This window comes from Perna viridis, chromosome 5 (assembly GCF_037379345.1).
Source record: "Perna viridis isolate PV_CMFRI_1.1 ecotype Kerala chromosome 5, ASM3737934v1, whole genome shotgun sequence".
In the NCBI taxonomy this organism is placed as follows: Eukaryota; Metazoa; Mollusca; class Bivalvia; order Mytilida; family Mytilidae; genus Perna; species Perna viridis.
In genome coordinates this window covers 43,226,067-43,241,140 of record NC_142449.1, presented here as the reverse complement: position 1 = coordinate 43,241,140, position 15,074 = coordinate 43,226,067, and the positions used below count along the sequence as shown (strand labels likewise).

Below are 15,074 nucleotides of genomic sequence, written 5' to 3'. Positions count from 1 at the left end.
TTGGAGGTTGTTATGTTGTTCCTATGTCTTATAACTGATTGTTTATACAATTTTGTTTGGTTTATTTGTAAAATAACTAAGAAGTAACATGATGTTTACTGCTGGCCCAAACTCCAGGTTTAGATTAGATTGTACATGTACCCTCTTTTCATATTATTTTCAGCCTCAATAGTGAAATCATTTAGAATCATTTTGCGTACAGCTCTGGTAAATGCAGATCCCAATTACATGTTTCTTCGTGTGTTTTAACGGATATCATTGGGAGGGGTCATTGTCTCGAAAGCATTTTTCCCTACAGCACAGCGTATGACACGTCCATGGATCCTACTATTGGGCTTTTAACGGATATTAGGGATCTTCTTTATCTCTGTTAAATATAAGCAGAGATCAACATGTATCATTTCCCGTGTTATTAAAGGTTATCCTTCGGTCATTATACCCATAGCTCTCGGCCTGTTTAGTACAAGCCCCCATCTCCAAGCGCCCTCTTATCTTGTAATTTAATGGATTAGAGTTCACTGCCCTTATACCTCTGTTAGATACAAATCCCTACTCCACGTTCCATATGCATGTATTCAAGTTCATTGACCCCATGCGTAGTTCTGTTTATTACGAGCTAAGGTTTGATTAATCAGTTATGAAGTTATATCTTGAAGTCGCTTTGATCGAGGAAGAAGGTCCTAGTTATTCTGCACAATCATATTGAATTTTATTGACATATGTTGGATTCGCTACATTACTACATAGTCATCAGCATATTCATTTAGAGGTCTAGATATTATATTCTTATAGCTAGGTTTTGAAATCTTCCATTTTTAAAAACAGGAAAAGCCAAAATGTCGGTATTTTGTGATATGGCGTATGCAACAGTCGTTGTGGTCTGAAGACACTTATGAAGAACTATGTATGTGAAAATTGAATAAATCTAGTTCAAATTTAGACCCATTGACCAATTTAAGAACAGGACCCAGGGACTCACAACTTAGATTCGGTATATTGAAAAATTAGCAATACATGTATAAGGAAAAATTTAGGACCGTTTTTTCTTTTACTAACTTTAAAGTAAGACCTAAAATCCTAATTCAAAATACATGATACAGCTAACAACAGACGGACAACGACATAGTAATCAAATTACACGCGTTGCGTATTTTTTTTTTGCGGTAGATCAGATGGTAAAATATACGTATATGGAAGTCTAAACCGTGTGTTTATTACAACAGCTTTACGTACGTTTGATTTACCCATCAAGATCCGCTGCTATTTTATGCATTTTATTCTGTTTTGAATACAAGACCGACACAATGAGTCGGATTGTTATTGTGCTTTCCATGGATGCAATTAATAGCCCACAGACACCGACTTCGAGACTTAAGTCGACATTCTACCGTTTATATTATTTACATGCATGGCGGAGTAGCATTGTGGATCCTTGGTATTAAAGATCTATAGTCACGACCGGTGATCGTACACCGACTTGCCGCACTGGAGTAAAGCACGGTTAAATGAGGTTGCTTTGTTTTACTTGCATCGGTCCTTGCTGTTCGACTACTTCAGTTGAAAGTATGGATAACTGAAACATTATCGTGAATCTTAACAAGAAGTCAATCCCAAAAAGTATTTGAATAAGAAAGTTCAAAATAAATGTCCTCTAGACGTCAATTTCCAAATAATGACAGGGGCGTAGCTGCCTAAACACAAATACGCGGTTGCGTACTTTCGGAAAAAGTAACGAAAATAAAAACACACATTTTAAAGATGAAATAAAGGTCTTATGCAATGACTCACTTGGGGCCTTGAGCGACCCCCCAAGACCCCTCGCCGTAATTTTGCGTACAAATAAAACAGGCCTAGCTACGCCCCTGAATGAAAATTGTAGCACGTGTGCTAAACATAAAGCAATGGGTCGTTTATTGCGTCGAAATGAACCATTGTATAAACACAACCGGAACCACTCCTCATACATTTTCATTGAAGTAAACATCACTTTCAATATCAAATGTATTCAATCAAACAAGAAAGTCGTTTCTGAATATATTGAACTGAAAAGTTTTTCTTTTCTGAAAAACAAAAAGAAAAAAAAAAGATGCTCAAATTTATTATACGATATATATATATATATATATATATATATATATATAGATATATATATATATATATATATATATATATATATATATATATATATATATATATATATATATATATATATATATATATATATATATTACATCGACCACTATTAAATATTCAAAATAGTGATGAATCATTTTAAAACAGATGTTTGTAAACAAGTCGCACACAAACCAAACTTGTTCACCCACTGACTGAGTGATTGGTTTGAATAAGCGTTTCATCAGCTACCTTAATAGAAAAAGTAAAAAAAAATATCTTGTTACTAATAAACTGCTTTGTCGATACATATTGATCAATCTGTCCAACCGAGGAAATATGTGTTTGAAACATTGAATTTGTATCAAACACGACGGAACTATTTTTTCGCGGATTGTTGAACACCGTCGGTTGATAGGTAAGCCGTTCAAAAACAAAGGGAAATTCAAATACAACACAAGGAAATAAATAATTCAGGTTTTGTTTGGAAATATGCGACTAGATACAACGGAATGTTCAAAACTTTGCAATGGAATGATTTCAAACGAACTGGACAATATCACAAACAAAATTAGTGAAAAGTTGACGTTTAATAGATGCCGGTATCAAGTTATGAGAACAACAAGACGGACACGTGCTTGTGCAAACTTGCAACCGGTAATCCCAACAAAATGTCCGAAATGTTTTTCTAGAAACTGTAAATGTCACGAAAATGGGAAGTGTGGATATCATGAAAAAATAATGGATTCTTTTAAATCTTTAGAAAGACTTTTAAGTGAACAAACTTTGATACAAGAAGCAGTCCGACGCCTGCAGCAAAAATCAGCTCTGAATCAGAAAGTAGAAGTTGACCATTATAAATCCGAAGATGGAAATAGTGACTGTTTATATAGCCATTATACCAGTTATGACAGCGATTCAGACGTTGAAACATAAATGGAAAATGTGTACACGTATATGGCAGTTATATATAGTGTTTGCTTTCGGTTCGTGGTTTGAGATACGTACGAGTAAATTTTGTGGTGTGTTAGTGGGATTGGTGGACTTGAAAATATTACCGGTTAAGCGAGATTGTTAAATCTTCACTTTGTTATTGCCCTAAATGACAGTGCTAAATGAAGACGTTGTGTTTTTCATATATTATAATGGTTATATTATAGTTGTGTAGCCCATCAAATTGACTAATAATCAGAGATAAACACTGCAGAACATGGGGTAATAATGACAAAAACATTGCATTGTGTAATGTGACATTGTCTCCGATATGTATAATCAATTTCCATTTTTTTATAATTATAATATTGAGTTAATAGTCTGTTTATAGATTTGTCATAGTTTGTTTACGTTGATTTTGTTTACAATTATTTGCCGGCGGAATGATATATGTCCTAGGTCAGACAAGGTTAAAGGTGAACAGACGCTTCCGGTTCGTTAAGTCATATAAATATGTTAATGGTGTCAATGATCTCCATGTAAACAAAATTACTCAGGTGTGCAATTTTATTGAACAAGTGCTATTATTTACCTCAATAAAGTTTTGTCTTTCACAATTACTTGTCTTTGTGTTTTGACCCATTCATAAAACAATATTGATTTTGTGGAAAGGGTGATTTCTCCAGCCCCACGAATGGTTTAAAGTCGTCTGTTAACATCAGCACGTTTGCTTCATGTGACGACCTGGAATGTAGATTACTCGGTGAATACAATTATATCAAATAACTATGGAAACTGACACATACAAACATCTGAGTACATACGGGATTTGTTCAGCTTAAAGAACACAATTCATCACTATATCAACTGTACAACGGTTAAAGTACTAAATAGTTTTATTATACGACCGCAAACAATTTGTGTGGCACTATCGTCGTCAGTAGACACTTGGTTTGATTATTGCTTGATCTTTATAAAATTCCCATGGATTCTGACAACAGATCGGATCAATTTAAGGAAAACAAATATATGTCCGAAATTTTTATTCGAATCTGTAAAGAAAACTCTCATTTAAAAGAAACTGCGAATATGTGAAAAATGAAATATAGGAAGAGTAATCAAGGGAACCAAGATTCTAGCGGAAATCAATAGAATGCAATCCAGGGACAAAGACCAGACATACACAACAAAGAACATGAAGTAACCAAAATCATACATATAAAGTAACAAAAGCAAATGAGCAACTCTGACTCCACTAAAAACTGGGAGCATGGACCAGGTGCACCGGTAGGGTAAGCGTCCTCTGCTTTACTAGAAAAAAACCACCGAGTTACTCATAAAAAAGTCTAGTCCAGGGTACACGAAAGAGGAAAGGAAAAACTAGGACACATTGAACAAATCGGTTTTCATGGTGTAGATGGATACTTCGTAACGATCCACGAGTTCATGATGACGACCATAAAACTTCTGTAACGATGACTTCAATCTTGTAGCAGCATAACCCTATTTCAGAAGCCTAATTGTAAGTAGTCCATAGATAAAACACAAAATCGTTGAAAACACACTTCCGACATGTTTACTGTAAATTTAACACTGTACTAATAAGCTAATTTGACCTAAACGAAGATGTAGCATGCTGTTTGTTTGTTGGGGTTTAACGTCCAAGCAGCAATATTTCAGCTACATTCAGACGATGAACATGATATGGATGATAAAATGAACATGAAATGATGAAATGAAAAAAGAGATGGGACACAAGGACAATGGAGTCGACAAATTTTGATTGCCACTGGAAAGAGGGAGAGGTGGGTAGGGTCGGGCAATTTAGCCTCCTATGGCGGAGCCCTTTGGTTCGTACTCCGGAAGAATACCACAGTAGGGTTCTTTAACGTGCGAGGAATGTGGCGTCTTTCCCAACACGGTGCACCACTATGGTTTGCGCTCAGGTTTTCCGTATTATAGCCTGACAACCCCAGCATGTAACACGCCAGGGGTACCCCATTCCACCACCTGGGGCACACATCCCAGTTGCTCTGTGGGCAAAGCGCCCTAGCCCCCGGGCTAGGGTTCTGAGCACTATTTAGTCGCCTTTTACGACAAGCTTAGCGCTGCTGCAGGCCTATTCTTTTAACACCCGGACCTGCACGGGGCAAGGCGTAGCATGCAAATGCTATTTAATCACCACTGGTATATTCATATCGCAACGCAAGAAGGAGGTTTAGCGTGCTGTTATACCTAGATTTAACTCATCATGTCGTTTGAAATGCCTGTACCAAGTCAGGGCAATTGTGGTACCAGCTGCTCCTGTGGTGTGATATCTATTGTGCCTGAGTTATTTTGGACTTGAATTAATTATGAATCGGATTAGTGTTCGGTAATTTTGTTGATACCCTTATTTGCAACCTTTACAATCTTTGGCTTTTGGGTTCTGTGATTAAAATAATCGAACAGCACTAGATGGTTAGTAAAGTTCTTTTTGGTGAAAATGTAACAGTTTAGTAAATTGATAAAACACAGAAACAGTAAATTAAGTCTTATGTACTTGATACCGACACTATTGATGCAAAGAATTCTACAAAAAAGGTTTATAGTTCGAGTCTGACTCAGGGAATGCATCGTTTCGCCTTTTGGATGTGTGTGTTTTTTTTTGTTGTGGTTAGAATGTTATTATTATAATGTCATTATATCTATTAGTCTTATTGTGTCAAAAGATCGTTCGAATTGTTTTAAAATAACACTAATACCCAAATATAATCAATTTGTTACGTATTTTATTGGCTTGATATAGCATTAACTCACGAATACTTTTTTTTTGTGAAAAAAAATATAGGAAAAGTTGGTCCAAGCCCTTTTATAACAATGTTACAAACCTAAAAAGGAAGCTTCGTATTCACATTGGATGTTGTGGATCCAACCATTTTAGAATAAGGGATAAAAAAGTGCCAAAACAAGCATTTCATCGTATTTAACTACATTTGAATATAACTCCAGTAGTATTATAGGGATTACCATGATCTTGTTTCAAAATTAAGACTCCAAAAACGGACAAAAAACGGGCGCTTTTTCCTGATTTCAAGACATAAACTTGATTCAAAACTGTATGTGTACTACAAGGGACCAAGAAAGGATCCACTTGGATTCTGAACAATTTCTTATCAGGTTTTAAATGTCTGATTGCAATCAAAATTCAAAGCTGTATGAAGTGTGAATGGTGTGTCCACACTTTCCCTAAAGGTATAATGTTCGACTTCTACATTCATATCAAACTACGCCCTGTGAGACATTTCAAAACTTTCACCAAATGAACCCACACCTGGCGTGAAAGTCTGCTAAATAGAGATTTTTGATAGAGGTCGCATGAAAAATAATTGGATGTGATATAAAGGAGGTAGACGACATAACTATTGAAATCAATGAATGTTTGAATCATATTCAATTCACCAAAGTCTATCAAGCTTTCATTTGAATCAGAATGAAATCAATCCATGTTTCTTTGATGCTTACATGAGATTGATTTAATATGGCAAACACAAACGTTCCAATGATTTTAAGAGTTGTGTCCCTTACCCTAGGTCTACCTCCTTAAGTTACTGTATTGTACTCTAACTGATGTATTCATCGTAAACAAGACAAAAAAATTAGTTTCAGTTTTCCTTCCGGAATTTTAGATGTAGAACGTATTGAAATCCGATGGCCGGTCTGTATTTTATTGTCCACTTCCGGGAAATGAAAACGCTGTATCACTATGCAAAATATTCTATTTCTATGCTTTTCGTAACATTTTTATTCAGTGGAACTATATATTTGTCATTTTTTATCAGTATTTTTTCACAAAAATATATTTTGCTTTTAACATTGAACTCAATGCTATGTTAATGACGAATATCTATGCATTTAAATGGGAGATGAGGACCCATTTTCATGAAATCACGGAGTCACGTGACGAGACTTGCATACCCTATTGTAGGGGATTGTAGGGGATACATTAATAGGTTTCTTTTGAATATCTAACTGCTTGACATGGTAGAAATTATAGAGATTGTCCATTTTTGACATCACCAATTGATTACGGGAGAACAATGTATGAAACTTTACAACCCTTTTCAAATTATATCGACAATGTAACCACACAACAACGACAAATCACAAAAACCGATAATGCATGTCACAGCGTACTGGTCAATAACTGGTCAGTTAATTAGCAGGCGTGATCAGTCATGAAGAACCCGCACCATCCATACGTCACCGGATTTGAATGATTGTGGCGGAATGTGTATCTATCACAAAGACTGGATCAATCCGACATAATATGTCATTCAAAACTGGTGAGTTTTATTCTTATGGTGTCATAAGTACCAAACCATCCAAGACGAAATCATACAGAACAATCAAATTGACGGCAAAGGTAATCTCTAATGTTAAACATTGACAATAACTAACTAGTATTTCAATCGTTTGTAAAACAATTTAAAGGTCTTTCCCATTGAAAGTTTCCTTCTTTTTAATGTACACGTTAAGACCTTTCTATTTTACGACACGTAACAAGATAACCTTCCACACAAACTTTTTTTTTTGCACTTGACGACCTTTTCAAATGCAATTGTCAAGGTTTTCATCGTGTTTTTGGTAATGTACATTTAATAGCCTTTGTTTGATATACAACTACCATACTTTCTCTGAGCATTTCGCACTTATTAACCCCAATCTGATTTTCTTTCGTTAAAACGGCATTTTTATATTTGCATATGATGTACAAGTTACGACCTTTCATTTCATATGCGACAACCTGATCATATCAAACATTTCATTTGTTGCACTCACTGACCCCACCCAACCCATTTTTATGGGACAAAACATCGATATTTCGGATTTACGCTTTAAGACCTTCCATTTGATATGCGACAACCTTACCTTCACATTTCGAAGCCTCCCCGAAGGTCCGCGGAGATTGTGTTTTAGAGCATCATTTATGCCTCTCCTGGATGTATTTTATCTCAAAATTTGGAGAAAAAAAATTGGCAAAATTAAGTGCAGGCAAAAGCTTTTTTGCCTAACGGCAGCTACGCGCCTGTTAAATATCGGGGTTGAAGTTTTGATTTTTGAAATGTGCTCATTTAGACCTTCAAAATGAAAATGAAAAAAGGATGCAATATCGCATCTATAAACAGGTATTGATGAAATATACAAAACCATTGTAAAATATAAAACATTCAAGTTCCTGCAATTTCTTTGATTTTTAGTGTTGGTCCCTCGTATTGTGACCTACAATTTACTTGATCAGATCTTTCATCCTGTTTAAAGATCATCTGTGTATCTATTGTGGATTTTGAAATATATACATCCGCGTTCAAATACTAAAATTTCAATAGATCTTTAACAAGACAAGATATCTCAAATCTGAAAACTGTATGATAATTTGTAGTACATATACAACGCGTTGACAAAATATTTGGGAAATTTTATTGCTCAATTTGGGCACAATGAATGAACTGTCCATATGAAACATGTAGATTGTCACAACTGTTGAACAGACGGACTAATGTTGTTCTGGGTCTTAGAATGTAGAGCTCATCAGGGGGATCATTTCATATGCTGCATGTATGAACCTATCTCTTATTTTCTGCCCCGTGCAGGTCCGGGTGTTAAAAGAATAGGCCTGCAGCGGCGCTAAGCTTGTCGTAAGAGGCGACTAAATAGTGCTCAGAACCTTAGCCCGTGGCTAGGGCGCTCTGCCCACAGGGCCACTGGATGTGTGCCCCAGGTGGTGGAATGGGGTACCCCTGGCGTGTTACATGCTGGGGTTGTCAGGCTATAATACGGAAAATCTGACCGCAAACCATAGTGGTGCACCGTGTTGGGAAAGGTGCTACGTTCCTCGCACGTTAAAGAACCGTACTGTGGTATTCTCCCGAAGTAGGAACCATAGGGCTCCGCCACAGGAGGCTAAATTGCCCGACCCTACCCGCCTCTCCCTATTTCCAGTGGCAATCAAAATTTGTCGACCCCATTGTCCTTGTGTCCCATCCCTTTTTCTTTTCATCATCATTTCATGTTCATTTTATCATCAATTTCATGTTCATCGTCTGAATATAGCTGACATATTGCTGCTCGGACATTAAACCCCAACAAACAACAAACAATCTCTTATTTTCTTAATAGCAAGACCTGAATTTTGCAGTGGAAAAGCTTTTATAACACCTGTGACCTTGGTTGCAAATGAAAGGTCATATGGACCAAAGATCATTGATGAAAGTCCCAAGTCTCTTCTACTTTTGGTTTAGAAAATATAAATTTTAAAATTTTTGGTATGATATTTGAAGGGACATAATTGCAGTAAGGTTTGATTACAAAATACATGTTTATGTTTATTCGTTAGGTCATCTGCTTGTGTAATGAAAACCGTTTTCAAATTAATTCTGTCTATAATGGTTTTTAAGATTTGAGCGATTGAAAGAAATCGTTTGCAAGAGACATTACTCTAAAAGATGATAATGAAATCCGTAGCAGGGTCATCTGCCGATATAATATGATTACGTCTACATGTTAACCAAGTATGATCATGATATCCTTGAAGTGAATGAAGACTAAAAAAGTAAAAATAAACACCAATAAGGAGGAGTTAACTTCTATAACGGAAGATGTAATCCTTATAAGAGTCCTCCTGTAAACGTCCCAAATCTATGGATGGTCCAAATCCGGTAATGATATCTTGAAAAATTAGACACCGCCATGTGAAAGATATCAATAATTCGATCGAGATGCATTTTTGTTACTGTCGATTTTTTTCTCAAATCTTAAAAGTAAATTATGACAAAAAAGTTCACTTAAAAGAGTTAAATCAACATTGATATATGGATTGATCGCAACAAAATGCGACTGTATATAACTGTATCTATCTACAAAAAAATATGTATACAAAAGCTTGTTTGAAGTACGGTACTTCGTCGATTATGTTGAAAAATAACATTTGGATTGGGGTGGTAATTTGTCACCTAATTGGACTTGGAATAGTTCTAATATTTATTACTCGGGCTCATTAGAAAGCTAAGATACTATATAATTGAATTTGAATATACAAAATATGAAGAAAATACAAAAATCCTTAAATTTCCCTTTCTATGGAAAACTCATTATTGTCACTTTGAAAACTGAAAAATACTCGCCTGAAATAAGAAAATATGCTGGATACATCGATAATTCAAACAAAAGTACCCAACGTGTGTATTGTACAACGTTTTTATACCAGAAAATAACATTTTATTTCATGTTGAGGTATTTTTGTCTTGGGAAGGTGTGGCAATTTTTCTCCTAACTTGATTTAAAAAAATCAAATATGTATTACTTGTGCTCATTTGAAAACTAAGACCACTTAAAAGCGGGTTTAAACTAAGGTATTCTGTAAAAATGACAAAAACTGATGACATAGGAGAAATTCTGAAATTCTGAAAATTCCCATTTTCGATTTTTTAGCAATTGTGACCCCAAAAAGAAAATCTATGCGACTAAATTGATCAGATATGTTGGTTACATCATTACCTTAAATATGAATGCCTTAAACTTAAATTATACACTGTCAGTATACTGTGAATAAGAATTCTGTTTGATACTGAGACCAGTTTTCTTGGAGTAGGGGTAATATTTCTTGAAAATTATTTTTTACTGGTTTATTTATGCTAACTTTTAAGTTATCTATCGAATCATATCAAATTTGAGACGTAATAGTTGAGAAATAATTTGTAGAGTCGACTTAATGTGACTATTTTCGGAAAAATCGAAAATATCATTTTTTGCATTTTTTAATAAATTCTGACTACAAAAATAGGCAAAATTCATCAAAAGAACCCCAGAAGTTTTAATTGTGATAATACTAAACAGAGCATACCAAATAAGACATTTTTTACTGAAGCATAAATACTCTAGGGGTTTTGACATGGAGAAATATGTCAATTTGAGCGATTTTTTGGTGTAGTAAGGTACATTGTTTTCATTTTACCATAAACCCTAAATTGTATCACAGTTGTCTTAGTACCATGGTAAAGCTGAGACATTGGACTACATAATGATACCAAACTTTGTTTATTTTGTTCACATATGTTGTCCAAAGAAGACTTACATTCTCAAACTATTGTGTCAAAAATATTGGGTTTTTGACCCAGTGGGGTACACATATAGGCTTATACTGAAAAAAAAGAATCTTAGAATATTCTTTGGCGATGAATTCTGTAATGGGAGGTATAAAGGTACCTATGCATTTGATGAGTGGTGGTGCAAGGTGGACCCTCTCAGCCTTTGGACTATTATGGGAGTAATCGATAACTCGCATACTAAACTGAAAAACGGTCTTATTACCGATTCAGAACAGTATGAATGTAAGAATATGAACTTGACGAGGATAGCTACAACATCAACCAGACCAGATTTCCTCAATTAATATTTGTTCGTTTTAGGTCACCCTTGTTTCCTACCATGCATGTAATTTGTTTAAAGATTTTTCCCAATTCCAGACATAACTCCTAAAGTTTTTCAAGCAAATTTAACTTGATAGGCAATAGCAAAATATATAATAATAATAATCTTCACTTCGTTTCATATTAAAAATGGGAAAATGAAAAGCTTTCAGGAAATCACCCAAAGATAACATTCACACTGAACAAAAAATGAATTTCAAAAGTACATTTTGTAGTAACAGTTCTAGATTGAGGTGAAACTTATTCTTGTTTTAACAAGACAACATAAAATTATTTGAATATAATTATAATTCCATTTAGATTGCCATGTCAAAGAAAAAACAAAGAAAAAAAGCTTATAGCTTAGAGGACTAATTTCAAACTATTCCTTATGTTAAAAAAACATGAATAAAGCTAGTATTTATTTTTTCTATGGATTGTCAAAATAATGTCAAGTTACAATGTCAACATACATTGATAACAATGTCAATACCTACTTTAGCAGTTTGGTAATTCTTTGCTAATGTACAAAGCAATCGTCATATATCGATTAAAACACATTCCATATATTTCAACTTCACTTCGACGGTCCCAAGTTTTCAGCCAATGGAAGTTATCACAATTACACACAATTTTAGAATCTTCTAAGCTCAATTGTTTCAAAGAGGGTAAGTTAGAAACAGCTTTTGGTACTGTGATCAAGTTGGTTCTATCTAAAGTGAGGGAGGTAAGAGAAATCAGTCCTTTGAAAGCATCATCTGATACATTTTTCAAATGGTTGTCAGTAAAAGCCATCATTTGCAGTTTTGACATGCTCTGGAAATCTCTTTCCTGAATGCTTCTTATCTGGTTCACCCTGAATTCCAATCTTGTAAGCGTTGTGAGGTTAGAGAGTGTTTTTGGGACATTGGTGAGTGATGTGTTAATTAATGTCATATACCAGAAATTTGGTGAAAAGTCTTTCAGGAAAACACCATCATTAATTGATGAAATAGGATTATTTTCAACTTGCAGTGTGTAAAGTGAACGAAATTTAGTAAATATCGGAGGAAGGCCAGTCAAACTATTGTTTCTTATTGACATACTCGTCACTTTGGAACCATCGAAACAATCAGGTTTGAAAGCATCAGTTTTTAACAATGGATTGTCTACGAAGTTGATGTCTGTCAAATTCGAACAATTTCCTAACGAACAAGGTATATTTCTTATATTCGTTGAAATCATTTCAAATGACCCTAAAGCAGGATGACTTTCAAATGCATCTTCTGGAATTTGGTCTATGTTCATGTTTTCAACAGTGAGTGAATATAAATTATTCACCAGCTTCAAAACAGGAGGCCACATCATCATCTTTTCATCGCCAAACATAAAAGAAAAAAGATTGCTTGAGACACCCTTTAATACTTTCTCACTTATATTTGGCATAGGATTTTTGTGAATATCAAGTCCACTCAGCTTTTTCAATTTCCCAACGGCAAGCGGAAGTGACGTAAGTTTATTGCTGTATAAATGAAGCACAGATAACGTATCTTCGCTACCACTAAATGCATCGTTTTCAATCACCTCTATTTCGTTTTCAAATAAAAGAAGCATTTCAAGCTTCAGATTTTTAAAAGCACCATTATGAATATGTTTAATTTTGTTATTATGGAGTTCAACATCCCACGTGGTATTATAAATAGGCTTTGAAAATGTCGGTATGTCTGTCAAATTCAGATGATCACAATAAATTATATTGTACTGGCACGTGCATGGTGGCGATGCAGGGCATTTGTCTGTATGAACTATGACTAGTATACAGAGCAAGAAAGGAAACACCTATAACACGTCAATAACAAACAAAATTATTGATTGATAATACAAATATATCATAGATTTAATTAAGAAGCTGCAGCGTAGATCATTAATGCATATCGTATATTATACGATACTTTGTAACACTTTGATGTTAGAAACAAGATTTAATGACATGAGGACAACAAAGAAGTTATTATGAAAGTAAAACAAATACTCAACCCATTTGAACAAACGAGGATTTTCCAACAAACAAAAATCAGGTAACATTCAATTGCCGATGTGGGAACCCATATTAACAAAAACAAGATCAAAATGCAGGATTTACTCTGCATTAAAAGAAAACGACTTCTTTGAATTCACAAGAAATATTAAATTTCAGGGTATGTGTAAAAAGCAACATTTTGTTACCCCAAACTCATTTTACATTACTTCAATTAAAACCTCAGTTTAAACTTCCACACCTGGGTATGGAGTTTTCATATCACAATTCATACGTTATGTCAGCCATATCACGCAGATGTTTTGTATCGCGCTAGACTTCTTGCAATCGGGCTTCTGGAACAAGGATATGTTGCTACAAGATTGAAGTACACTACATAATTTTTATGGTCATCATCATGACCTCGTGGATCGTTACGGTGTATCATTCTGCACCATGAGAACTGATCTGTTCAACGTGTCATAGTTTTCCTTTCCTCTTTTGTCTATCCCGGACTTGACGCTTTATGAGCAACTTGGCGGGTGTTTCTAGAAAAGCAGATGACGCTTACCCTTCCGGTGACCTGGTCCATGCTACCATTTTTAGTGGAGTCCGAATTGCTCATTCAGATTTATTGCTTTGTACGTATCAATTTGGTTACGTTATGTCTTTCGTATTTGTTTTCCATGTCTAGTCTTTGTCCGTTGATTACAATCTTTTGATTTCCGTTAGAATCTTGGTACCCTTGACTAATCTTTAAACAGAGCGACTGAAATATCAATCAAGACTTTCATATTGAAATCGTATTTTACATTTAATACCCTTAGTAGTAACAGTATATTCTTACCTTGAACATATTGATAATGGTAAGATATAGATAGTGTATTGCAATCGGTTAAAGATAAGGAATTGAAAGCAATCCCAAATATCTTATCTGACTAAGAGACTGTCCATATAGAAACCTGGCAAAACCTATGATATAGGTGGCACTAGGTAAAATTAATCCCAACATTTCTGTTCCTATGTAATGTAAAACTCATTCTGATGACAGAACGATCAGGGTGTTTTGGGTATCGGCAGTATACGACTCAGAATATGTTTTTGAAGTTCCATATTAAAGCAAATACATTAAGAACAGATCAATGAATTATCTCCCTTAAAATTTCTATTTGGTAAATTTTCTAAAAAAATCTCTATTGGATGAAAATTTATTAAAAACAAAACTCTACCACCCACTGGCTTGGTCATACATGGACACCCTCTTTAATTTTAAAATTTAAAATTTTTATTTATTTTTTTTTTTAAATTCAGAATTAAACTATTTTGCCCTTATGTCAATAGTGTTCGACAATGTTCGTCATTTATGTTTCTTCGTTTGACTTAAGTTTATCTTAAGACGTGTCATCGTTCTGTTACCTTGACTTTCACTACTTTTGGGGCCTTTCAGAACTTAATACTATGGTGATATTATTGAGAGTGCTAGTAAATTGATGATATCATACCATTGAGAAATCAGATCATTTAGAGAGCACCAATAATGTTAGGTACGATATCTAACAAATGATATAAAATCATTTAGAGCACTA

General features: G+C 34.6%; 1 protein-coding gene across 1 annotated transcript; it reads right to left on the bottom strand.

The window, feature by feature from the left end:
* Nucleotides 1–3,260: 3,260 nt before the first annotated feature.
* LOC148617820 (keratocan-like) lies at nt 3,261–14,370 on the bottom strand. Its single transcript, XM_088585400.1, has 3 exons — nt 14,336–14,370; nt 11,990–13,310; nt 3,261–3,789 (listed from the first exon to the last, which is right to left on the bottom strand). The coding sequence occupies exons 1-2, from the start codon at nt 14,342–14,344 to the stop codon at nt 11,991–11,993; spliced, it is 1,329 nt and encodes a 442-aa protein (XP_088441526.1). The 5' UTR covers nt 14,345–14,370; the 3' UTR covers nt 3,261–3,789; nt 11,990.
* Between the last annotated feature and the right edge of the window lie 704 nt (nt 14,371–15,074).